The 25,938-nt window shown below is 44.2% G+C and overlaps 4 protein-coding genes across 7 annotated transcripts in view; 1 reads left to right on the top strand and 3 right to left on the bottom strand.

Annotated features, from left to right (window-relative positions):
• Window positions 1–73: 73 nt before the first annotated feature.
• On the bottom strand, window positions 74–5,578 carry akap17a (A kinase (PRKA) anchor protein 17A). Of its 2 annotated transcripts, none has more exons than XM_011611109.2 (7): window positions 5,452–5,578; window positions 4,568–4,920; window positions 4,207–4,425; window positions 3,869–4,081; window positions 2,871–3,019; window positions 2,532–2,772; window positions 74–2,412 (listed from the first exon to the last, which is right to left on the bottom strand). In XM_011611109.2, exons 2-7 carry the CDS (start codon window positions 4,892–4,894, stop codon window positions 1,585–1,587), a joined length of 1,977 nt encoding a protein of 658 aa, XP_011609411.2. In that variant the 5' UTR covers window positions 4,895–4,920; window positions 5,452–5,578; the 3' UTR covers window positions 74–1,584. The 2 variants fall into 2 exon arrangements, with proteins under 2 accessions (XP_011609411.2, XP_029702341.1); XM_029846481.1 differs by having other exon boundaries at window positions 5,399–5,564.
• Window positions 5,579–6,978: 1,400 nt separating this feature from the next.
• Window positions 6,979–11,302, bottom strand: sowahca (sosondowah ankyrin repeat domain family Ca). Of its 2 annotated transcripts, none has more exons than XM_029835104.1 (4): window positions 10,773–11,302; window positions 9,811–10,196; window positions 8,910–9,299; window positions 6,979–8,805 (listed from the first exon to the last, which is right to left on the bottom strand). In XM_029835104.1, the coding sequence occupies exons 1-4, from the start codon at window positions 11,116–11,118 to the stop codon at window positions 8,326–8,328; spliced, it is 1,602 nt and encodes a 533-aa protein (XP_029690964.1). In that variant the 5' UTR covers window positions 11,119–11,302; the 3' UTR covers window positions 6,979–8,325. The 2 variants fall into 2 exon arrangements, with proteins under 2 accessions (XP_029690964.1, XP_003962069.2); XM_003962020.2 differs by having other exon boundaries at window positions 9,811–10,199; window positions 10,773–11,300.
• A 484-nt stretch (window positions 11,303–11,786) lies between these two features.
• septin10 (septin 10) lies at window positions 11,787–18,159 on the top strand. Its single transcript, XM_011611095.2, has 10 exons — window positions 11,787–11,946; window positions 12,551–12,665; window positions 13,106–13,301; window positions 13,453–13,639; window positions 15,539–15,700; window positions 15,856–15,952; window positions 16,068–16,236; window positions 16,329–16,461; window positions 16,568–16,746; window positions 16,819–18,159. The coding sequence occupies exons 1-10, from the start codon at window positions 11,917–11,919 to the stop codon at window positions 16,832–16,834; spliced, it is 1,284 nt and encodes a 427-aa protein (XP_011609397.1). The 5' UTR covers window positions 11,787–11,916; the 3' UTR covers window positions 16,835–18,159.
• Window positions 18,160–22,126: 3,967 nt separating this feature from the next.
• The window catches only part of LOC101072011 (E3 ubiquitin-protein ligase SH3RF3), a 58,557-nt gene continuing 54,745 nt past the window's right edge, over window positions 22,127–25,938 (bottom strand). The window contains exons 9-10 of one of the 2 annotated variants that reach the window (XM_029835093.1): window positions 23,952–24,322; window positions 22,127–22,721 (exon numbers count right to left, since the gene is read on the bottom strand). In XM_029835093.1, the coding sequence (XP_029690953.1) occupies window positions 22,553–22,721; window positions 23,952–24,322 (540 nt within the window). In that variant the 3' untranslated portion in view covers window positions 22,127–22,552. Of the gene's footprint in view, window positions 22,722–23,951; window positions 24,326–25,938 lie in introns of both variants that reach the window. The other variant, XM_011611238.2, reaches the window with a different exon arrangement.

Raw genomic sequence — 25,938 nt, forward strand, 5'->3', positions numbered from 1 at the left:
CTGCGTGATGGTTGTTTCATTCATTTCTGCATGGTCATGATTTACAGATGCAAAATCACATTTACCTTCACGCTTGGTTTCATTTAAAATTTTATTCATATTGTGACAACGGCTCCATGAGAATCAGCACAAAACAATACTTTGCTCATGTGACCTCATCAAACGGATCAAAATAGTCAGAACACCTATTGAGGTTAAAGAAATGAGCTTGAAGTTTATGTACACTACCAGTCACGTTTGGACACACCATCTCATCCAATGGGTTTTCTTGATTTTTAATACTTTCTACTTCATATCTATAAAATCTTTCTACTTCATATCTATAAAATCACACAGAAAATAAAATAATGTAAAATAACTGCTAACATGTTTTATGCTCTAGATTCCTCAATGATACACCTGAAATGGTTTACACCCACTGGTGCACCTTGTCATGGTCCATTTGTGGAATTCCTTGTCTTCTTAGAGGAGCTGGGACCGTCAGTTGTGCAGAAGTCAGGTTGGGTCATGGTGAACATCCCTATCACTGTGAAGCATGGAGGAGGTGTGATGTGAGGGGTCGCCTTGCTGGTGTCGGAGATCCATTCAAAGTTGAAGGCACACTGAACCAGCACAACTACAACAGCAGCGACATCCCATCCAGGTGACGTCAAATTTATTTTCAACAGGACAATGACCCCAAACACACCTCCGGGCTGTGCAAAGGCTATTTGGCCGAGGAGGGGGGTTGGAGCGCTGGGTGAGGTGACCTGGGCACCACAGTCACCTGACCTAAACCGGGTAGAGCTGGTTTGGGATCAGATGCCCCTCAGAGCAAATCAAACAGGCCAACAGGTGCTCAGCATCTCTGGGAACGCCGTCAGGACGGGTGGAAAGCCAGTTCAGGTGAACCCACGAATGTCAAGAGGGCGCAAAGCAGTAAAGAAAGCGAAGGGTGTTTTGAGTTGTATCACACTTTTTTAACTCCTTATTGCCTTCAGTGAGAAACTACAATGTAAATAGTCATTAACATAAAGGAAAAAACATTAAATAAGGTGTGTGTGTCCAAACCTTTCACCATTTTACGACTTATAACAAAACTAAAGGGTAAATCCATAAATTCTAATAAAAACTTTTGGGCCTTTGTTAGGTGGGCCTGTGAGATCACTGCAGTCTTGGCTTTACCCTGGATGTCAATAAACTTTTTTTTTTCTGAAATAAATACCAGCATCACAACCAAACCTGAAGAAATGAGGAAAAAGGACAATTCATATTTCAGTGCAGCTAGTCATGATTCTTTTACAGGTATAGGAGCTGTAGACTTGGGTGGATCAACAGGCTGGTGCTGAATCAACGTACAGGCCACTTGCACCATTTTCCTCCTTCCAGATTTGGGGATAGACAGCATGGGTTAATCAGCAGCATCGAGAAGAATCGTCAATTCCAAATGCCAGTTTTACATCAGTGTTCAGAGATGTTTGCCTCTACGTCCGTCCAAATGCTCTCGTCTTGCACTCGTGGAGGGAAACAATAGCAGCATCGGTCCACATTCCAATCTATTTTATTCAGGGTTTGTAACAATATTTCTAAAACTGATCGGATGGATTACCGTCGTTGGGAGTAGCCCATCCTCCTGCTGCTGCTACGTCTCCTGTGCTTGCGACTGTGACTCCTCCTGCCTCTGCTTCTGTTGCTGCCCCTGGAGCTGCCTCTGCTGGACCTGCGCTGACTGTACCTGCGGCCTCTGCCGTAGCTCCTCCCACTGCTGCTCCTGCTCCTGTCCCGGCTGGAGCTGGAGCTCCTGCTGCAGTGGCTGTGGTTTCGCCTCCTCCCGCCTGGGTAACTGGGGCTCCTTCTGTGACGACTAGAGCTCCTCCTGTGATGGCTGGAGCTCCTTCTCCTGTGGGAGCTGCGGGAGTGATTCCTCCTGTCTCGGCTGTGGGTTTTCCCGCTCCTTCCCTGGCTGTAGGAGCGGTCCTTGCTGCGTCTGCTCGCCACCGCCCGCTCCTTCTTCCTGACCTCCCCTCCCCTCTTCTCGTGGAGAGCAGGTTTTGAGACCTGCTCGTCTTTGCTCCTTTCTGCCTTTATGCCATTCAACTGACTTAAGGTCTCGGGTGTCACGGCACCACCATGACCCAAAGCCTCCTCACCCGTCAAAACCTGCTCCCGTGTGCCCGCAGGTCTGGCAGCTTTATCGCTGCCCTTCTTCAAGAGGTTACAAAGCAGTTTCTCCCTCAACTCCTTCTCACGGCGCTGGAGCTCCAGCGCGCGCTCCTTCTCCACCTCCACCCTGCGGAGTTCCTCCTCCTGCTTGCGTCGACAGGCCTCCAGTTGCTGCAGACGTGCCAGCTCCTCTTTTTTCCGAGACTGCTCCAGCCTTGTCTGCTCCTCCCGCTCTGCTCTCTCCTTCTCCTGCTGTTTCTGCTTCAGGACCTGAAGGCGAACAAGCTTAAGAATCAGAAACCACAATTGAAACTTGTCATGCTTCTAGGTTTCACAGCAGCTGCTGCTGACCATCACATCTACTGTCTTGTTTTACACGTGTTTAATACCTTGGCCCTGGCGAGCAGCTCAGCAACAAGTCGTAAAGACTCCAGGTTGCGCTGAGCCAGCAGCAGCCTTCTCTCTTCCATGGCGATCTTCATCTGCAGTTTCTTTTGTTCCTCTTCCTGTTGTCGCCTCACTTTCTTAAGGTTTTTCCTCTCCTCTTTTTCCCGCAACTTCTGTTCTCGTTTTCTTATCTTCTCTTCCTTCTTCCTTTCCTTCTCCTCCTCTTCTTGCTCCTTCTGCTTCCTGAAGTAAAGGTATGAAGTAAAGTAGTTAATGGCTGCAAATAGGTCATTGTCCTCATTCAGCTGGAAGCATTTCATTAGTCTCCAAAACAATCAGACCTCTCCTCCTCCTTGCGCCGTTCCTCTGCCTCTTTCTCCCGTCGTTTCTGCTCTTCTCTCTGCCTCTCCAACTCCTCTAACTTCAACCTCTCCTGGTTTCTCCTTTTGAGAGCAGACTCACTGAGGTGCTTAGTGGTGTCAAAGGTCACCTAAGAAAAATATACAATATTCACACGGTTGTAGTACAAACACGGAAACTTCACCAAAATCATGTTGCGCAACAGTAAGTGTGAGCCTATTTTTTCAAATTCTTTCCTACCGACCATGACGTGATCGTAACAATGATCATGCTGAGGTGCATGAGTTCATGCGACAATGTTCCAAATTTTACCATTTATTGTCAAAAGCAAGATACAATATGCTTTCTTCCTTCACCTTATAGCCTCGTCCACAATTTATATTTAACCCAGAGGCTTTATCCTGTGGATTACAGCCTTGTCTCTCCCCCTACCTCCGTTACCTTGGAAATAATGGTGAGGGAGCTTTAATTCTCATTCTACTAAAAGGTCTTAAAGCTGCTTTGTGACTCTGACACAGTATAATTGCTATAATCTGCAGCATCATAACAGTAGAACCAATTCACTGGTAGCTTCTTACACAAGGGAGCAGCTTGCAAATTCAAGGTTTGCCTTGATTAGCAGAACAAATAAAAAGAGTAAAGCCAGTTTGAGACAGAACAGTTTTTTCTTTAGATAAACTCCACATCCAATTGTAATATGATGGAATTAAAGAGAGAAGAATACATTTTTTCTGACTTAACAACATGACTATCTTTCTTATACGTTTTTACAATAGGTTCAGTGGACTATTTAAAAAGAATGAGTTCATGTAGCCAGGGTGGATGTTGATGTGACTTTTGTGTAATTTTCATCATAATTAATTTAGAAACTGTGTTATGGAGTAAATCCACTCGGACATTTTCTTTTGGTAATATGATCACTATATTTTGCTTATCCCAAAAGAGGCAGCAGTCTTGCTTTAACGAGTTCAGTAATTACCTTGATGTTGCAAGCCACTGCCTTGTCATCATCTCCTTTCAGCATCAGCTTCATTCCACGCAGTGTGTCCATCGCCTTGGTGAATCCACAGTATTCTTGATACTGGACATAAGCCTCAAAGTTCAGATGACCTCCAAAGCTAAAGGTGTTGAAATTTTTGTCCAGCATCTCCTCGCGGTATGGGTCCAGCATTGGAATGTCTACATTTCTCACCTGCAGTCCCAAAACGAAGCATATAACAAACTTACAACAAACTTAGTTAGAATGTAGCACCTGTTATACCCACTAAATGAATGAATTTTAATATTAAATATAGTCTGAAATGGAAAAAGTAGCACCTTTCCAAATGCCTGAAAGACAGCAATGAGGGCTTCTTCAGAGGGCCGATCAGGGAACTGACTGTCCTTCTGACTGAACCAGCGGCAAGGAAGTCCCTCCAAGTGGATGGTGTCGGGCCTCTCCCCAGGCAGAGTCTCGTTCATGTCCTTGGCGTCACGGAAGAAGGACTCCCAATCATGGCGCGTAGGGAAGTCCACCTTATTCTCAATTGCACGAACCTGAGAAGCAGATGAAAGACTGGTTCACACATAGGTGTAAATATATCAACTTGGCTGGAGCGACTGGATATTATGTGATACATGTACATTCAACAGCACATTTTTTAATAACCAATACTGATGACAATACTATCAGCCTTACTTTCAGAACATCAGTAAATCCACTGAGTTTGATGCTCTTTCCATCCAGATGGCTTAGCAAGCTCTTGACCACCATCTTGTTCTCTACTTCTCCTTCAAAGCGGATGAACTCCAATGTGCTCTTGGAGATGCGCAGAGATGAAAATTGCTCCGGCGCTACCATGGCTTTGACTCTTTCCATTACCTCCCAGTTGGAGATGCTCTTTCCGGGCAGCTTGAGATGGGGCAGTGCCACACTGATGGTCATCTTGGCAATAGGCTTGAGGTACACTTTGTACTCAGAAGAAAGGCAAATAGCCTCTGAAGTATCATTGACAATGGTTGTCATGGTTGCAGTTTTTGTCGGAAGAAAAGCTGTAGAAGTGTTGGAGAGAATAATACTGTTAAAACGAGTAAGTATTATGTAATGAATGAAAATTTAACTGCATGGGTCTGCTATCGTTGTTATTACACCTTTACGTCATTCAACATTAAATAAACATCAGCATAAACAAATCGTTTAGATAACTACTTCAGACGGGTGACAATATCATCTGAAATTAAACGTTAAAGACTGTTTTTTTCTAAAATAAAGATGTTAGAAAGCAAATATGTATACTGATGTTGATGGTGGTTTATGTACGTTAGCTTAATATATTTTGAGCTAAGTAGCCGTGGAGTTGTGTAACTGCAAAATTTGCAACCTAGCATAATATAACCATCTTTGCAGCGTTTCCTAAATCATATTGACTGTAAATCATAGAACAAAGTCGACACCAGTTCACGCAAGTTATATGACTATTAGCTTTGAGCATGACTTCATGCGTTGTTAGCCTGATTTCAAATGTAGTACCTTTCTTTTCTATAATATTAAGCCGTACTGCAGTCATCACCTCCACTACCTACCTCACATACATCGAAGAAGGAAAAACATTTTTTTTTGTTCAAAAAAGCGGAATAATTCTGAGATCAACCGGATCCGACATAAAAAAAGCTACTTCCGCATGTAATGAACTATGACCTTAAGAGAAAAACCACACGAAGAAGAAAAATGGCGGCGTTTCAAACAGCGACACCGTGTGACAAATTGGCATGTTAATAACAACAATAATAATAAAATAATAATTATTATCATTATTTCCATCATCATTATTATTATTATTATTATTATTATTATTATTACTATTATTGTTATGCTATTGTAATTAGAATATACTTATATTAACATTTTACATGTATCAAATGGATACATAGGACTTCTTAAAGATTTTCTCTGACTAATGTACTAGGATTGTATAAATGTCTTTGGGTAAAATTTTGTTTCCACTTTTTAGCCAACTTATTTTTTTTTTTTAAATCTTTTTTCTTTCAAAGCAACAATGTTTCATGCTGCTTTCTGAGGTCATAGAACGAATTCACTACAGGGGGCCTATTTTTGAAATCCAGCATGTTGTGAAACATCCAGCTCACATCGTACATTAGTTTGTAGCTTGATTGCCGTTTGGCACTGTTGTTTTTATCATCAAAGTGGTGACTGGGGAGATCGTGAGATATATGAGGAGATTATAAATAGATCTGGGTAACAGTGGAGCCCCACAGGCAAAAAAAATGGCACAGTTTCCCTGAAAAGATGGCAGAGGAATTTACATAATAGGCATTACTCCCCTCACTTTGTATGTAGGTCAGTAGCTGCAGTCACACAGCCTCTCTACTCTGTTCTGATCAGCAGTCATCCAACAGGCTGCCCGAGGCATCAGACTGGAGTTTACCAGTCCAGGGAAAAAAGCTCATCCCTCCAGTGACCTTTATAAATCCCATTTAACTGGTAGATTCAAAGTATTTAAACTTCCAGCAGCAGCACATTGAATGTAATGATCATATACATGTAATCCTGGTTTATAGACTTGGTTTGTTCTGGTAAGGACAGATGCAAGCCTGAACAGTATCACAGTGTCACTGGAACAGATTATCCACTTGCAAGCAATACGTGCAGTGATTGGAAAGGAAGCGCATAATTTAACTTAATCGACTTTACATTTTGCCTCTCATCTTCACGGACTTATAAATAAAAGGCTCAGAAGAACTGAAAAAAAAACAGAAAACTTGCATTCAAGTTAAAAATTTCTAATCTTAAGATGATTTAGATGGCAAAAAAAAACATGGCCTTGCTGCATTAGCAGAGCAAAAATGCAGGATGGAAGAGCATCTGCATTGGGTATAATGTTCAATGGGGAGCTTATGGACAGGAAACTATGGATCTACTGCAAGGCTGCTAGATTTGGGGGTGGGAAGAATCATTGGATCATCAATTATTCAGCACCACCAGACATGGACAATACCATGGTGCTTTGGTCTGGTTGAATTTAACTCTTTCATATGTGTCAATCTTAGCTTTTTAATTTATTGATCCTCTGCAGGTGGACATAAGAGTAATTAAATTACGCAAAACATTATTGCTTTATTTCGTATTCAAGGTACAAGATGTGAGAAAAAAAGTGAGAGTGGCTCAGTAACAGTGTATTCACATCAGTCCAGGGTAGACAATTTACACACACAGGAACTACAGCATTGACATTCTCCCCTACCTCTCACCCAAGAGCCTGCCTACAAATAGGATACAAAGTTACGTGACAAAGGTCGACTGCTACAGTTACACAAACAGGGTTTCCATACAAATGCTATAAAGGTTACAGTCCAAAACAAAAGCAAAATCTCACCCAGTATTTTAACCATCTATAGATGATGTACATGCAACTTTTATACAATCTACAGTACAAATACACCCATATAGGCAAAAGTAGAAACTGTTGGCTTGATTGCATATGTGTTTTTGAACTTATGTGCTGTTGTTGATCGATAGAAGGACCTTAAAGGGACAGTTTACCCCAAAAGTGATATATTGTGCCAGTGGAGAGGTGGGTGACATTTCTGAGTTTTGCAGTGGGCTCCAGGACAGCAGAGGTCGATCCATCAACCCCCCCACCCCAAAGTTACTAGTTCATAACTTCTCCATTTGGGTGAGTTATCCCTTTAACCTTGATAAATAAATATATAATAATTCTTATTATGTTAGATGTAATTTCTGTCTTTCAAACCTGCATCCAAAAGTGCTGTCAGAGATGTAACACTGAGTCAGAATCAGAAGACTTGAGGTACATTGTGAAAAGAAATAGGTCCTGGGGGGGGACTACAACAGACTTATGGCCCCAATCTCAAAGATTTTAAAACTAATGGGGAAAAACACACAATATTGTTATTTGTACACACAGAGAATACATGTAAACAGATTTTTCCCACCCCTCTGTTTTAATAACACCCTCCAGATATGACGCAGGACTGGAAAAATGCTGGTTTTGTTGGAGCATCCCATAATATCCAAAGTGACATGTGCCGACTCCGCCTGTTAAAATCTGATACTAAAAAATAAAACATTTGTTAAGAACGCGGAATTGTATTGAAAACATCAGCACCTCCCGATCATACAGCGTATTTATCGGTCCAGTGATTGTTGTCTGCAGCATAAACGAAAGTTCAGTTCAGGGAATTTGAACGTGTCGTTTCAAAAAGGGTGCTAAGAACAAACCTGTTATCATCGTGTCTGCTATGCACCTGTGTGTAAACCTAACCACGGCAATAAAAACCAAAATAAATGGTGAAGAACCCGGCTCTGCTCTGGCATTTCTATCGTATTCTTTGAATTTGATGACAAAAGTGTCTGAAATGACAGCGAATAAATGCCAGTAAACTGTATTTCTGCTGTACATGTCTGATTGAGGGAATTCAACCAAACAAATTGGACAGCGGTCGTGTGCGCAGTGGGCTGCTGGGAAGATCCTCCACTTTTCCAACCTCCTCAGCGTCCTTGAACGACGCACTGTGGATGATTTGGGCTCTGTGGCGCCCCCGGTGGAACCGGGCGTTCAGCCTGCTCAGGGACGACTTCCTCTGAAGTTCCTTCCTCCCCTTGGTCCTCTTCCCTGAAGCCGCGTCCTCGGCCGCCTCGGCCGGCGGGTTCAGGAGTCGCAGCGGGTTGAGGTTTCCAGGAAGGACTTTTGGGAAGCGCCACCCGCGGCCTCCACTGCTGACGCCACTGCCGCCGTTGACATTCTCCCTGTCTGACTCGGATCCGGGCGAGATGACGACTCCTTCCTCTTGCAGGTTGGCAGCCAGGGGGGGGGGCAGGTACTGGATGGCTCTCCTCCCGCTGTAGTCTCGAGCCTCGGGGTCTGCCTCCCAGTCAGACAGCAGCACACGAACCACCTGTCAATCAAAATCATGTCTTCTGTTTTCTGACAGTTAAGCCACACACGGTGTCACTATTGCTCTTCACCGGCAGGTCTAAGACATCAGACATGCTGACCCACCTGGGTATGCCCATGCATGGCTGCCAAGTGTAGAGGGGTGTACCCGGCGCTGGACCTCACGTTGACATTGACGGGGATGGCGTTCTCTTTGGCGAAGGCCAGCAGCTGGGACAGCAGCTCTGCTTTGCCCTGCTTAGCGGCCCAGTGGAGGCAGGTGAAGCCGGTCACAAAGTCCCTCTTGGTCACAAGTCCAGGCTCCACAGCAAGCAGGGGCTGCAGGCTGTCCCACAGGCCGTCCGAGGAGCACAGCATCCACTCGTGTTCCAGCGGGTCAAGGGTCACGGAGGCGCAATCTTCATCCGTGGCTGAGGAGAGGAGGGACGTTGAGTCGCCGTCGCCTTTGACAGAGTCACGGACGCGTGAACCGCGGCTGATCAGAGACCTGCGGACCTGCACAATGACAATTTTTGAGAGAACTGGTAGAAATGGCTTTCGGTAAAATGACTCTAGGGGAACAGAATTATTATTTTTTCAGTGTTACGCAGCTACTGAGTCATGAGTCAATGGAAGACGGATCAGGAAAAATGTAGCATCCATATCCTGGCTTTTACACACCGGACACACAATCACATTTGTTGATGGCACATAAACAGGACCAAGTGCTGACAACATGATGAGCATGTTTGTTTGTTTGTTTTTTTTTACAGAGGATGATCATCAGAAAGACATGAGCCACATCACGGGAGGCTTAACCCTGACCCGAGCTTACACGGTTGAGCTCTGTTACATCACTGTATCAAATTTCTGAGTTGCGTAAGTCAGATGCTGTGGAGACGAGCTTCATGAATATTGCATTTCCACAGCAACCTCTAAGGTGACATTACATCCCCCCGCTGTTGTCAACCGCCGTACAAATAAAGTTACGAGTTTGAAGTAGGACCACACAGACAAAGTATCCTACCTGAGGAGAGCTACTCATCATCAACTCGATGAAGTTCCGCCGGCTTCCCTTGGGCGTGTTGATATCTCCAACAGGGTCCAGTCCCTCCAGTGAGCAGTCCTCAGAGAGACAGCTGACCAGCATGGCCCGCTGAGACCCTTTGGATATCCTGCGAGCCCCCCGCACCTGCTGGCTGTGGCAACCTGAAGGGTGTGGGTGGTCCAAATCTGCCACACCAATCACCGGGGCTGACTCTCTCCTCCTCCTCTCCCTCAGTTTTACCTCCCCTCCTACACCAGAGGTGGGAGTCTCCATAATGGGCTTATTATCCAGGGAGGGGGCTGCAGGTTGCTCATTGGCATTTGACTGTTTGTCGTTGTCCAGGCCACCAGCCAACGAGCTGGATGCTGCTGTGGAACAATTGGATTTCATTTGACTTAGTCATCAGCTCTGACTCAGTCTGACATTGTTATCCGTAGTATGAACAGAAAGGACAGCTTATCAAAACAGCATCAACTCAGTTATTATTTACTGTCTCTTGAATGGATGGAAAGGAAAGTCAGTGAGCACAGCGTTTTCCTCTGTCCACCTGTTTCCCATGAGCCCCGGCATCCTAATCAAAAGAAACCCTTGAAGTCGTCCAAAATCAACTTAAGAATTAAAGAAATCTGAAGTTGTTTTATTTTTATTTAATTTTTTTTACAATAATAACTTCAGGTGCTTGGTTAATTACTGATGTTTAATTACTGAACTATGATGATAATTTAACACATTTTGCATTTCTAGGTTAAACTTAACCTTCACAGTTACGTTTTTAGTAACCGGCACAACCACTGAGTGTGTGTACGGTTTTCCTGGAGCAAAATGCGCACTTAATTCGATTTAAAGAAACTATATAAGCTTATAGATCAAAGAGGGAACAAGGTGCGTCCCTGCATGAATTACTCCTTGCAAAAAAGGGAGAATGCGTGTTCATCCCTCACCTGCTTGTGCTGCGTTGTCAGGGTTGCCGTTGACACAGTTGCTGTCGTGCACCGTCTCATGGATATTGCCGTTGCACTCCTCGTGATCGTGGCCGTCTGTGCCCGCACGCATCACCGACCCTCCACCGTTTAAACAAACAAATTTCACGCCGTCTTCCACTTTCACGAATCCCACGCTATCCACGACACGTTTCAGAGCCTCGCTATCCAACCCCTCTGTCGACTGGTGATTTCTCCCACAAACTGATAGGAAATGATCGATCAGCTCCATCTGTCGGACCCTCCCTCCTCTCTCCATCAAGAACTCCTGCACGGCTTGCTCCGTGCAGTTGGACGCCATCATCATTCCGAATGGTCCAAACAACAGCGCACAGATGGCTCGAATATCTTATACATCTTTTTTGCAAAATGACTTCATGGTTGCGTTGCTGTCATCCACGGATGTTGTTGATCAACGGTGAGAGCATCATCGTCCCAGCGTCCCTTCTCTCCTCCATGGGGAGTGTCGATATCTGGCAGATAGGGGTCGCACGTAGTAGAAACATCCACAAAACATTGATGCGTTCATGTGTTCCTCGTAAACACCGACACCAAACCCGAATATAGTCAGTGCTGTCGGTTAAAAAATCTCTTTTTTGCGATGTATAGAAATTATAATACATTTAATTTTATATTTACGTTACGTAGTTCTGTCGTATAAAATGCGTCATTTTTTTTCATTGTGATTACGAAATTGGGAACATATTTCAGCGTTTCCGACAATTCACTAGCCGTCCTGAAGCGGACGAGAAAATTAATCTGCGCCGTACCACTATACGGAAACAGGGGTGAGCGTGTTTCTAAAAGTGGAAAATGGTTTGCCTGTAATTTAGTCCTCTTACTTTGGTTTTATTTCCAAGCAATTGTAGCGATATTTGTATTTTAAATTGACGGTACTCACCCACCACTGCAAATGTATAGTATCTTACCCTAGGACACTTCTTACCTCAAGCTTACCTTGTTTCGAATAGTCCAGTCCGACCAGTTGTCGAACGCAGAGAAAGGCGGTCCCGAGCAGGGTTCTGAAGAAGAAGTTCGTGTTTGAGTTCAATAATTAGCGTAATTATTTTAGAAATTATCAGACTTATTCACACAAACGGAAACAATGTCTGTTTCGGATGTCGCTCGGCAGCCGGTTAGTATTCTTTTCCAATTGTACTTGCCAAATCAGTGTCCTTGGTACTTGAACAGGGAGTGTCCGGATAGACTATCACTGAGTTAGCTAAGCTAACGAGAGTTACTTTTGTTTATCTTGAAAGCTTCGTGGTTAAAATGGGAAACAATACGTTTCCCATACTGAAACTCATATGCTGTTCACTATTTAATACACCTAATGGACCAATTTTGAAGTGCTTATTTGTTTTACATTTGAAGAAGACTGCTCGGGTAACTGGACATTAGCTGCCTAACAGTGCGCAAAGTTAGCCCATTAGCAATCAAAAGTTTATGCAGGTTTACGTTTCGATTAAACACATTTTACTTGCTTCAATATGCAAGGCGATAAAAAAATATTACACAGCGTTCATTTTTCCTAAAGGGCATCTTCCTAAATGTTTCCTGGCTGTCTGATATGTAGTAGAACGTTTATAACAAGGACTTTAATCTAAAGTGCCTACTACACAAGGAGTTATGTTTCTAAATATCGACTGAAATAATTAGCACTGTAATAACAGTTTTCTGCTTAGTATCAGAGAAGAGTAATTCAAATCAACTAACCATACCTGCAATTTGATTATCAGGATAATGGATCCCGACACCTGTCCCTGGCTGGCCACGTCGGCTTTGACAGTCTCCCCGATCAGCTGGTCAACAAGTCCATCTTCCAGGGATTTTGCTTCAATATTCTCTGTATTGGTATGTTACCCTCACACCTAATCATGGCTTACCCAGAACAGCAGCCAATCTAACCCACATTGTAGTGGGTTGTAAGTAGAGTGCTGTTTAATGGCACTTCTTGTTAAATGGTAAATGGACCGTGTTATGGATGCAGTTTTCTAGTAATCTTTCACAACTCAAAGTACTTCCCTTGACTAACAAGCCAAGATTAGTAAATTAGGTGGGAGCTTTGGGTGTTGTAGATGATTAAATATGCTGCTGATTTTCACCCCCTTTTCACCTGTTCAGTAATTAGCTGGAAGAGTGAGTATAATGATTTTAATTGTCCTAACAACTGGGGTCATGATTGGACTTTAATTATTGTGCCTTCAAGCTTTTAGTACATTAGCTTTTTTTTGTAGACTCAAGCATTCGCCTCACTCATACAAAATAAATCAAGTTTGTTCTTCCTTTTTCAGGTGAAACTGGCATTGGCAAATCTACCCTGATGGACACCCTCTTCAACACCAACTTCGAGAACTTTGAGTCGTCCCACTTTGAGCCTCAGGTGAAGCTGCGTGCCCAGACCTATGATCTTCAGGAGAGTAATGTCAGACTGCGCCTGACTGTGGTCAACACCGTGGGTTTTGGAGATCAAATGAACAAAGAAGACAGGTAAGAAGAGGCATGTGAGAATGTGATAATGACAACCTTCATGTGCTCAGTGTAGGGGCTGTTTTAAGCATTTTAGTACATGTGCTGCCAAAAATCAGCTTGGAATATAAAGTTTTGCCTTCATTAAACCCAGATTTCTCCTTTGTTTTAGCTATCAGCCAGTGGTGGACTACATTGATAAACAGTTTGAGAGTTATCTGCAAGAGGAGCTAAAAATCAAGCGCTCTCTCCACAACTACCACGACTCGCGAGTCCACGCCTGCCTTTATTTCATCTCTCCGTCAGGTCATTCTCTCAAGTCCTTGGACCTTGTGACTATGAAGAAACTAGACAGCAAGGTAAGGCTTGTTTCTTTATTACAGGACATCTAAATTAACTTAAAATATTCTGTAGTTAAACAGCAGTTGTGTTAATTATGGAGCTAAACTTTTATTCATATTGGGCTGCTTTATATTTTACACTTTATAATAACCAAGCCATTGAGATATGTTTTGTTTCTTTTATAGGAGTAATTTAGTAGATTCAAAAATAGACTTTCTTTTTCCCCCAGCAGTTTATTTGTGACTGATGGAGAACTGTTATTTTTTGTATTAATTGTCTGGATAAATTGACAAACATGACAGAGAGAATGAAACCCCAGGAACCACTAATCACCACATTCACTTAATTCTGTTATTGTGTGCAAAAAAACCGCAGTAATAACAACACTAATGTGAGATTAATGTGGCCGTGGTTCATGCTGCCAGTTCATACCGTACAAGTTGATAAAGGACAAAAATATGTGGCTGCAGCGTTCCAGCACTGCTTGTTGGGAGCAGACTGGTAAAAGAATGCATTTGGTCAGTTCTCTCCAGAATCCGCATGAACTTTCCCTGAACTCACCGGGAACGGTTTCTGTCACGGACATTTATTTCTGTACTCAACTATTTAAATGGAAATGTGTACGAGCATGTGTCTTCTGGGAGGAGCTGCAGTCTGCCTCGTGTGTGGTGAAGAGGGAACAGTGTGTGACACCCTGAATAAAAAGGGCTGACAACAGGGACCGTGGGTACTCAGAGAAACCAGCTCATGCATTTTAAGGTCACATTTTCAGCATTTTTGGTCACACATAAGCCTTAAAGTAATCATATCATGTTTATGAGCAGAAGAGCTGGTTTGTTTGGAAACAGGAGAAATGGGACAAAAGGCTCTGATTACTTTCTTTGTGTTATTTATGCCCGAGTTCATTCTCGCCTCTCTCGTAAGTCCGTCATTTGTGGGGGTTTTTATTTCGTCCGTGCTGTTAAACTCCTCCCCTCGCTTTCGGAAGCGGAAACTTTCCCATGCTCTCCGTGTGAAGCTGCGTTCCATTTTTTTTTTGGTGTGTTTGTTTGATTTTGCTGCGCCGCGAGTGTCGCTAACCCTGGATTTGTATGTGAATGCTTTAGGAAAAAAAGGCTGTGGAATGTCGTAATCACCTCACGCACACACACTTGAGTTGTCCTTTTGTGCCACTGTACAGAGAGGTGCAAAAAGAGGCGTTTGTTGGAAGCAGCGCTGACGGAGCGGCAGTCAGTCACTCAGACAGCTGCTGGAATAAATCTCCTCGCATTGATTTGGTTTCTCCGCTGGGATCACTGTATAGTCTAACACTCTGCGTGCGTGCGTGCGTACGTGTGTGTGTGTGTGGTCTTGCCCAGACAACGGCAGCTAATTTCAAGTCTGTCTTTGGTTCAACAAGGTGACAGACGGTCAGGACAGGAATGTGTGAGAGTTTGGAGAGCAGATCTGGCCGCTCGGCCAGCAATGAACTCATTAAAGGGTTTATGTAACAGCCTTCTGTTGTTTTTACTGTTTCAGTTAAAGTCAGGACAGCAGGGCTGGTTCTGCATGTTCTGGAGTTGAGCTAATGGTGTCTTTGTGTGACTTTAGCTGGACCGAATGTTAATCAGTGTAGAACAATAATATACAGCATGTGTTGGCTATGTTAGCAGATAATGAAGGAATCTTCCACAGTCCGTCCTAATCTGGATCTGCTCAAGTTATCCCAAAAAAACTATGATGAACTGTAACTCAAATATTGTAAAAATGAATATTCTGTCTTCTTAAAATTTGATAAAGTAGAAGTTTTCATGGAGATGCTTCTGCCTCATTGCTCAGATCCACAGTTCATTATTCGCTTAAAGTTGACAGTGGAAACATTTTATTCATCGCTAATTGTGGGATTTACAGACGCAGTTATCTGTGTGTCACTTTAGGTCAACATCATCCCGGTGATCGCCAAAGCAGACACCATCAGTAAGAGCGAACTGCACAAGTTCAAGATCAAAATCATGAGCGAACTGGTCAGCAACGGGGTCCAGATCTACCAGTTCCCACTGGATGATGAGACTGTAGCAAAGGTCAACACCACGATGAACGTAAGGAAACGCACCAGCAAAATACGGAGTTTGGATTTTATGTTCAAGTAGCACCAGGACGGTTTTACAAGCATCTGTGTGGTCTTGTTATCTCTAAAACTGTTGCTTTATGGAGTCCAATATGTCCTTTTTTATCTTGTAATATTCTTTTGTAGGGTCATTTACCATTTGCCGTTGTTGGCAGCACAGAGGAAGTCTCCATTGGCAATAAAATGGTGAAGGCGCGCCAGTATCCCTGGGGTGTTGTGCAAGGTAACAACATGTGCCAGTCTGTCACTCCTAAAGTCTTATTCTACTCTACAGTTTCTGAAATGTGCGGAACAATCGTCTGAATCCTTTTTATTTGTGTCACGTCTCTGTGCGTCAGTGGAAAATGAAAATCACTGTGACTTTGTGAAACTGAGGGAGATGCTGATCTGTGTAAACATGGAGGACTTGAGAGAGCAGACTCACACTCGCCACTACGAGCTCTACAGACGTTGTAAACTGGAGGAAATGGGCTTCAAAGACACGGGACCAGAGTGCAAACCTGTGAGGTGAGCCGCCCACACGGGCAGCAGCGTGTGACGGCAGCATGATCAGGTGACCCCCCCCCTCGATAATGCCGCTGTAAACTTTGCGGTTGCAGCTTGCAGCAGACGTATGAGGCCAAGCGTCAGGAGTTCCTGGTGGAGCTGCAGAAGAGGGAGGACGAGATGAGGCAGATGTTCGTCCAGAGGGTGAAGGAGAAGGAAGCCGAGCTGAAGGACGCCGAGAGGGAGGTGAGTGGACGTGATGGTCAATCTTCAGAAATGGGTTTTAGTAATGGAGAAGGAATTTGTCGAACCCTTGAGAGGCGTCGCCTTAACTCGTCTTTGTTTCCTCCAGCTGCAAAGTCGTTTTGAGCAGCTGAAGCGCCTCCATGCGGATGAGAAGGCCTCTCTGGAGGAAAAGAAGAAGCTCCTAGAAGAAGACCAGAGTGTGTACAGCAAGAGACGAGCTGCTGCCCAACTCCTGCAGGCCCAGAGCCTCACGGCCAACGGCAAGAAGGACAAGGACCGCAAGAAGTAAGCAGGCTGCTGATTGACATAAACTGCTCTTTGAGAAGGCCTTAATCAGATTTACTCCTGTCTCCCCAGTTCTGGTTTCATGTGAAGCAAAGTCCACTTGGAATACGACCTTAATATCTGGTGACATCATGCCCACATCCTCCGCAGCCGACTGTGGCCAGTCTAACCAGTATAAGAACCAGACAAACCAGCAGTTAAAATTTGTGCCAAAGCTTAAAGACTGTCCCAGTGAATCCAGTGTATGCTTTACTGATGGTATTTTTAATCTTTGTGGGTTTTTAAACCTCTTTATGTATTATGTCTGTATTTAATCACTTTTTTTTTTTTATATAAAACCTATTTTAAAACCTGTAGACCATAAAGTGACAGATATCACACAGACGCGCTGAACACTGACCAGAGAACAGGACATGAAAAGGGACCTACGTGTTGATGTTTAAAACTCGGATAGAGGAAATGATTTTAGGGAATTTCACAACTTCTTTTTCTCCTCAGCTTAAACCCTTGATTGATAAACCCTATTATCCCTGAAGCTGCAATAATCTGTAGACGAGACCGTTTTATTTTCTTTGAGCAGTTTTATCCGCTGTGGCAGTGTAAAGCAGGCGCACTAAAGCTTGTTTTATGCATAATAAGCACGAATGAACAGGAGACGGAGGAGTAGACCAATGCAAAATAAACACTCGACAGTTTAATGCTTATTTATTGGAGGGTCAGTGTCACTATTGCAATTCTGTCCAGGTTAAACGGAGCCTCAACTCAAGTCTGTTATTGTCAGTAGTTTTAAATAGGACTGGTGTACATCACAGGGCATTATTATTATTACGTCTGATCTATGTTGGAGTATTTTCCTCACATGGCCGTGATGGCAGCACCATTACTTCAGCCAGCAGCAGCCTCGCCAACCTCGTCATTTTAAAGGGAAGGGGGGGGGGGGTTTACATTAGGTACATTTTCTGACATTTATATATGAAGTAGTTTACTTGCTCCTGTTCTTCTTCTCACTGACAAACGGGCGCAGAAGCAGCTGAGTCAGGGTGTTTTTGGGGGGGAGAAGGGTGTGTGTGTCTCCTGCGTGCTTCCTTTATTCATTACTCTTTGCAGACGGGATCAGACGGAGGTTCACATCAATAACGGAGTGCTCGTTGATGTGAAGTGTTCTGCAGAAAAGCGTCATTTCTTCACAAACACTGCCACTTAGTCGTAATGGGAGGTGTGTGTGTGTGTGTGTGTGTGTGTGTGTGTGTGTGTGTGTGTGTGCCTTATCTGTGTGAAGTTTAGTTCAATTTACACTACTGGTGTCTGATGAAGCGACATCTGTCTGAAAGCCCTTTTTCGCTTATTAGGGAATAAACAGTGTTATCCTGGAACTTCCTGTTTCTTTCAAATTAAATCACTATTTTTTGTCAAGACGCTTGTCTGTTTTCAATATCTATGTTCTTTTTAGTTTTGCTTATTTTGGTCCAAACATGTCATTTGATAAAGAACTAGAAAAGGCATCCATCCATTCAGCTGACATCAGTTATCCTCCTCGGATGTGTGTTCTCCACTCAGCCTCCAGCACAGATACAGATCATTGAAATATAGCATATGTTGATAAATATTTTAGATGTATTCATTTTATCTATGTATTTTTTCTTGGCATTGCATCGACCTCGAAATGCTGCGTAACAAAGAAAAACTCTTCCTGAAGTGTTGTAATGGTACCTTTAGAATAAATGTATCACTTTATATAAGTTTTACCGTTCCTAGGGACATTCAGGAGACGGCAGCTTAGCATTTTATCAGTGTCCCTGCTTATATCTGGATGCACAGATACCCGGTAGAGGACTCTTACCCCCCCATCCTCAGCTCTGATGCCCTCTGTGTGACTTAGAGCTGACGGACAGATGGACAGACAGGTCTGACACATGGCAAGAGACAGCTGATCGATTCCCCGAGCCTCACGATTGGATGCAAACACCCCACAGAGGAGAGACTGCAGGTGTGACACTGTGTGTGTGTGTGTGTGTGTGTGTGTGTCTCTGTGTGTGTGTGTGTGTGCCGACACCTTCATTTGCTTTCTGGGTGAGAGTCAGATTCCCCCAGATTTCCTTCTAGATATGAACACTGCAGATACCTGACAAATCAAGTTTTGCCCTGCACTTACCTCATAAGTACACATGCCCCCCCCCCCCCCCCCCCCCCCCCCCACACACACACACACTCCTCTTGCTAGTCACTCTAAATGCAAATGGGTGTGATCACTGGAGAGACAGGCCAGGCGGCTGAAGAGATGACGTTGTCATTTAAGGCAGAGCCAGTGACACCCTGGAATTGCCAATTACACACCTCGTCCATGACAGTGTTAGGCTGGGAACGCGGGGGGGGGGGGGGGGCAGGAACATGGGGGCGAGGTGGTGTCGTCAGGGGAACAAAGAGGGGAGCACAAGTGAGGTGTGCCTTTATCACTAATCATTCGATTTCACGTTTGCAGAATCCAGTTAAATCAGGAGTGAACACAGGCCAAGACACACACACGCTGATACACTCTTTAAGCGTGTGAGACCAGGCAAACGGAAGCTGGACAGAAGATGACCTCCCCTATAGTGATGTCGCACCCTCCCTGTAGGATGAATCGCTGGTATCGGCCTTAATAATCAGCGAACAGCCACAGTCTGATACAGATGATTAAAATCAGACTGGAAGACAACAGGCTCCAGATGAATCCTAAACCCCTAATGAGCTGTACAGGTAATGAGTTTGCTCTGCGTCACGGTGCACTAAAGCCTTTCCAGCCGACAGATTCTGGAGCAGCGGAAGCAACACAAGCAGGAAGTCTCTTTTAAAACGAAGGCATTTATTGCGAAAAATGCACTTGACATGAAAAAACAAACCAAAACAATCAGCCACGGGTCATCGGTACAAGACGATGTCTAATGATCACATGGTGGAGAGCGCTGGGCGCGGCCAGTGAGGAGCGTAACTTCAACGGCACAAAAGGCCTATAAATATTCTGCACAATATAGAATTATATATATACTTTCTCTTTTTCCGCGTCTTTCTGCGTTTCAACCCGACTCGGTCCTGATGAGGTATGAGCGTTCACACTGCACCAATGTGTCACCTTTTATGTAAAAAGCTACATAGAGAGCTTCCTCCCCCTCACGCACGCACGCACGCACGCACACGCTCACACATAGATAAGTATCCATAGGAACAAATATGGCCGACATCTAATTCAAGATGGCACGGTGAGTGTTCAAGCTTCCCGGAAGGGCTGGAAACAGCGTGTGTAGTGGTTTAATACCAGGCTTAACTAAAAACACTTGGTACCACAGTCTTAATTTCATTGATCCAATAATAAAAAATATTCAGGCTTATCAAAGCCATCACCGTAAACCCAACAATTAGTCTTTTTTTGTAACACTGAGATTCAAAGAAGTGACGTCACAGAAAGAAAATAAAGAGAACACAATATGAGAAACATCGTTGCAGTGGTTTCATTCCTGATAGTTCACCGATTGCAAACTCATCCCCTCTCAACATAAACCCTTAAAAAATTAATTATAAATTATAAATCATGGGTGTAGAAAACGTTAAAACAACCAACAGTGTGTGTGAATTTGTAGGCACTCCGGTTCAAAAGTCCAATGTGGATATTTTTTAAATGAACATGGAACATTTCTTCTTTTTTTTTGTAAATCTGGCACTTTAACTCATCTGAAATGCTCAATTCGAAGCTGCGCAAATATCGAGTACACTTGTGTGAAACAGCACAAATCATCGGACAAAAGTGGTCAATTCAAATTAAATTAGCGAGAATTTGGACTGTAGAACAATAAACACCACTGATTCCAACCGTGCCTCAGAGATGAGTCATGAATAACATAATAATAAAAATAATCTGGATCTGCTGTGTTTGGTTTCACCTGCTGCTCCAGATGGACAGTGATTACCCACAATGCACTGCTTCCAGATGGATGACTGTGATTCCACAACACATTTCTCGACTGAGGCTGAAATAAAAAGTAAAATTGTCATTTACTGTCATCATCAGTTTGTAAGCCGTCCCAAAAATATTGATGCTTGCTTGTTTTATTTTAAAAACACACTTTTCTTCCAATTAGACTTTTAAAAAAAAGCGGAAATCTGAGAAGAAAAATCACAGCAGTGACGATACCTTCCTCTTGCTTTTGTGCTTGTTTGTCTGAGTCTCATATATGAACAATTATCCTGCAGTCATGTAAGATACAAAATGAAAATAAATCATGAATCACTTTATAAAAGTGGAGGAAGAATGGTGAACTTAACCCCTTCCTGACGAGGACCCTCCTTGCTAACATGTCAGTATCAAACTGAGCTGAATGTGCTTCTTTCTCCCTGTAAGGTCCAATAATCAGCATCTGCCTTCCTCCTTTTAAAGTCTTTCTGACCCAACTGTTTTTTGTAAACTCCCTCCTGAACACCAGCCAGCACACGCTCACCTCGCTCCACAATATTGCTGCAACTGTACAACCCCCCCCCCAGTTTTCTCAGCGTTGATCTTAAAAACCGGCCGAGGGCAACGCATCGCTGCTGAATTTCCGTTGACTTGTCGCTAAATTCTTCTACATTTTTGGTTTCGTTGCGTTTCAAACGCCGGATCAAGACTCGTTTGGTCCGAACAGAACCTTCGGCCGTAGCAACAGAATCCTCATGTCGAACGTTTAAATTCAAATATGTGCATTCTTTGTCTCTATAATCTCACATTGCAGATTAAAAAAAAAAAAATGAATAGGTACAAATCAGTTTTTCTGAATTTCTCTCTACATTCAGCAAGCCAGTCCAACCCAGCTGTGAAGGATCTACAAAAGACAACAAAAACAAAACCAAACAAAAGGATAGAAATTTACGTCAGATATATAAATAGAAAATGAATCACAGATATTACTTTTTACACAAGTTGTTTTTAAATTAAACTTCCTGTCACAGATCATCACATATGACCAGTTCGGGACAACACAAACATCTATTTCAACAGATATCAACATATTAAAATAAAAGCTAATAATGCTACATGCATCGTTATTAACATGTGTACTGTTTTAAATTAGAAACACGCCAGCTTGTTGTCACAAACTAGACACACGAGTGTGCTTACAATGATCCTGGACCGGCCCTCGTCACCCAGAGTCCCCTTCAGTTCACGTGTCAAACATAAAAAAGCACCCGAATCGTAGTTTAGTTCTGAGGTCTCAGTGGAAAGCAGAGCTTGGTTTTTGTGCTAGTGTTTGCTGGTGGATGATGCCAGGGAGGAGGGCCGGGAGGCCGGGGGGCCGGGAGGCCGGGAGGCCGGGGGGCCGGGAGGCCGGGAGCCCGGGAGGCCGGGAGGCCGGGGGGCCGGGAGGCCGGGGGGCCGGGGGGCCGGGAGGCCGGGAGGCCGGGAGCCCGGGAGGCCGGGAGGCCGGGGGGCCGGGAGGCCGGGAGGCGGGGAGGCGGGGCTTGGTCATTCTGTGCTCTCTGAGTCCGTGCGCGTTCAGTAGTCACAAGGTTCCCGGCCCCCCCGACGCAGAAGAGAAGAGCGACCCTGCCTTCTGTAGCTCAGATGTGTGTGTGTCTGTGTGTGTGTGTGTGGGGGGGGGGGGGGACATTGGTTGGATCGATACTGGTTTCTAAGGATGTTCGATGTTAATCGTGTGACTCTATAACGGCTGTGCTAAGTTAAGAGAAACCAGCGTCGGTCCATCTTTTGTGTCTGCATGTGTGTGTGTCTGCGTGTGTGTGTGTGTGTTGTGACTCAGGAACAGGAGTAAAGTGGATTCATCAGTTTACTTTTCCCAGTTCAGAAGCTCTCAACGAAGCTACTGGGGAACAGGCCGGTCTCTCCAGTCCTCTGCAGGGTGCCTTTGTACCAGCCGTCCTCCCTCTTCTTGTGGACAAACACTACGTCGCCCTCCCTCAGCTCGATCTCTGCCTCGCTCTGCGGTGGGTAGGGCACCACCACACGGTACCTGACACACACACACACACACACACACACATTATTGACATTATTACCCATTATCTCAACTCTAACTATCCCAATTAGCTCCAGAACCATAACCCACCAAGCTAAACCCAACTCAACCCTCAAACTGTCCATTGAAGTTGTGGGGACCAGCCCAAATGCCCTCACTGTGCAAAAATGTCCTCACTTTGATAGTAGAATGAATATTTTGCTACTCAATATATAGCAAATACAATGACACACACACTCACAGTAGTGTGGGGTCTGGGGCCAGTGAAATGTGCTTCTCCCTGAAAAGCCAGTAAAGCATTTTCTGACGTACTTATCTGCTGGTTTGAAGGTCAGTGTTGGGTGAAGACCTGCCTTTATTATAGGAAGAAGGAAGAAATCAGATAAAGGCCAATTGGAAATGAAATGGAGGGCAGCTGAAGTCACGCGGTCATCCCCTCATTAAATATTAAAGACTCATTGTTCTGGGGAAGGAATGAGTGACCTGGATGTAGAACACACAGAACTATGTCTCCTCTAAGCTCCAGTCTTCTCTGCGTGCTGCATCAATTCTGAATGACTGCGGGGACTTTGGGATTCCTCTGAGACCCGATCGAGATAAAATATCTCTACAAAAATCGAAAGTTCTGCTCTCTGAGCGCTCTGTCATCCCACAAACCCACTGTACTAGCAGAGAGGCAGGGAGGAGTCTAGGGCTAACCAGAGTTAGAAGAAGACCCAGAGGGTCTAAGAAGGTCACCAAAGGGCATCAGAAATGTGCTGACACAACGAAATGGATCAGCGTGCATGCTTTGTTGAAACATATATGACATATATAAAAATGAGGCGCTGTAATTACACGTTAGTGCTGCTTCCTGCCTGGTGTCAAACCCTTTCTAAATAAATCCTTTATCCTTTCTACCTACAACACGGTAAAATAAACCTCTGGACTGAAAATTGCTGCCGTGGAAAATTCGATTCCGTCCACCGTAGATGGTCGGAGGAGAGATACAGCAATATAAACTAATATAATAATAAACTCTGGGCATTTAACGGTGAGAGGCTGCCTCGACAATGAGACAAATTTCTAGCTTTAATTTGAAATTGTTCAAAACGGAACACTTGTGAGGGACTTCTTCGGGGTTATAGAGCGAAGGGGGAGGCGGGACAAAACGGGTGCGTCTGTCGGGTCAAAGGTGACAGAACAACACCCGGCAAATGTGGTGGAACGATGCGATGTGCTCACCTCTCTCTGGACAGGGGTTTGGGCTCAGGCCGGAGAACCATCAGCGCGCTGCCAGTCCGTGTTGCCGGGGGAGACCTGGGGAAATTAGTGTCCAGAGAACCGGACTTCCTGTGCAAAGGCTCCAGCCCTATGGCCCCTGACATGTCGCTCTCGATGGGACAGGAGCCGGCTCGCCCCTGCGACGCCATGGGGCAGGAACCTGAGCGGGCGTGATGGTGATGGTGGTGCGGATGCTGGGCGGGATCGGTTGCCACGGCGCCCTGGCCGGCTAGCGAGGGACCGTGGGTGGGAGGGGACGAAGGCGGGGAGCGAGGCTTTTTCTTGGCCGCTGCCCCAGACAGAAGCTTTAATAAACCTCCCGCTTTCCTCTCCTTCTAAGGAGGGATAGAACGAGGGGAAGAGATGAGATAAAGAGCAGAGGATGGAGGGAATAGGAGGAAGGCAAGAGAAAGAGGGACACAAGTGAGTCAGATCACATCACTCAGACATGAGCTCTTCATATAACAGATGTAATAACACTGGAAAAGGTGCAGTCTTGCATCTGGAGCAGCAGTGGGTCAGGTGACCGTGCTACTGCAACCAGGAGCCTCTGGGAATTTCAATACTTCTCCTTCCATAGTAAAAGAAAAGCCTGCACCATCCTGTTCTTGTTTCTGTTTGTAATAAACATCCACACCCCCTTTCCTGTAGCCTTGCACCTGAGGATTGAATTAATTTAGCATTTTGTCTGAACAGCTACAGAAAATTGAACCATATCTGTACGTGTTTGTGATCAACCAGCTGTTTTCTTGACAATTCAGCCACTGGTTTGGGAATCAGGAGTTTATTCAGAAAAACATGTAGTTGAAAGAAGAACTAGAAAAGAGCGATCAGAAAACACCCCAGTCCTTTATTATTTTGTGATGTTGTTCTATGTGTTCGTGCATCAAAGAAGTACTAATCCAGCTCTCTTCAGAGACTAATGGTGATCTAGATGCTGCTGGATAAGAAGGTTGACTCTTGATGCACACGCTGCGGTTCAAAGTTAGCCTGACTACAACCAAACACAGAAGAGATCTAAAGAAGACAAATACGGGAGCGTTCACCACAAGAGCTCAGTCCGAATCAGCCGCAGACGTGAAGGGACGTGAAGAGAAATTCACAAAAGCGGGAAGGAAAGCGTGTAATCCACGCTGCAGTTTCGCCCATCTGAAACCCATACGCTGAAAGAACATTCCAATTTAAATGAAGCGTCGAGCACCGAGGGCGTTGCAAGATGGAGCCGCAGACAAACACTCGGTTTAAGAGACCAAAAATACTGCAGACCTCACTGCAAGAAACCAATGAGTGAGCGATGGCAGAGGCCATGGAATTAGCCTTTCAACACAAGGGTTCGGGATAAGCCGCATTCCTCTAATGAAAACCTATGTACACTGCACTTAATCCTGTTTACGCCGTAAAACAGCGTGGATTAGATGCCGCATTAACAAACCACAGACTACAGCCAACACCCCAGCAACCAAAGAACCTCCATTGTTTCTCAATTTTACCTTCTTTTTACTTTATACGCAGCCTTTATTGAGATTTTTCAGTGTTTGGATCACAGCTCAATCACAACAAAGCTGGCAAAGCTCAAGATGAAGGTTAAAAATAGTCTTTTCATGATGACAAAAACATCCTTTGTTGTTAACACTTAATGTTAACAACTCTGCTTTTTCATCAAAATGCCTTTGCAAACTGTTTTTCTTTGGTATTTTTGTCAGTCAGTGGCAGAATTCAGGCCTTTCTGCTACTGAAATCCATCAGATATAACTGGGTGGTAAATTTAATGAAATCCATCAACTTTCAAAAGGAAAAATAAATAAAATAAAAAAAAGATAAAACACACTCAAAACTTCTGATCTAAAGGAGCGAAAGAGAAACACGTAAAGTAAAAATGTGAAATCTCTGATAACGGTACAGAAGTGCAAGTGACAGGAACCTAAAAGTGCTTACGAAGCAAAAAGAA

This window comes from Takifugu rubripes, chromosome 1, assembly GCF_901000725.2.
Source record: "Takifugu rubripes chromosome 1, fTakRub1.2, whole genome shotgun sequence".
NCBI classification, from domain to species: Eukaryota; Metazoa; Chordata; class Actinopteri; order Tetraodontiformes; family Tetraodontidae; genus Takifugu; species Takifugu rubripes.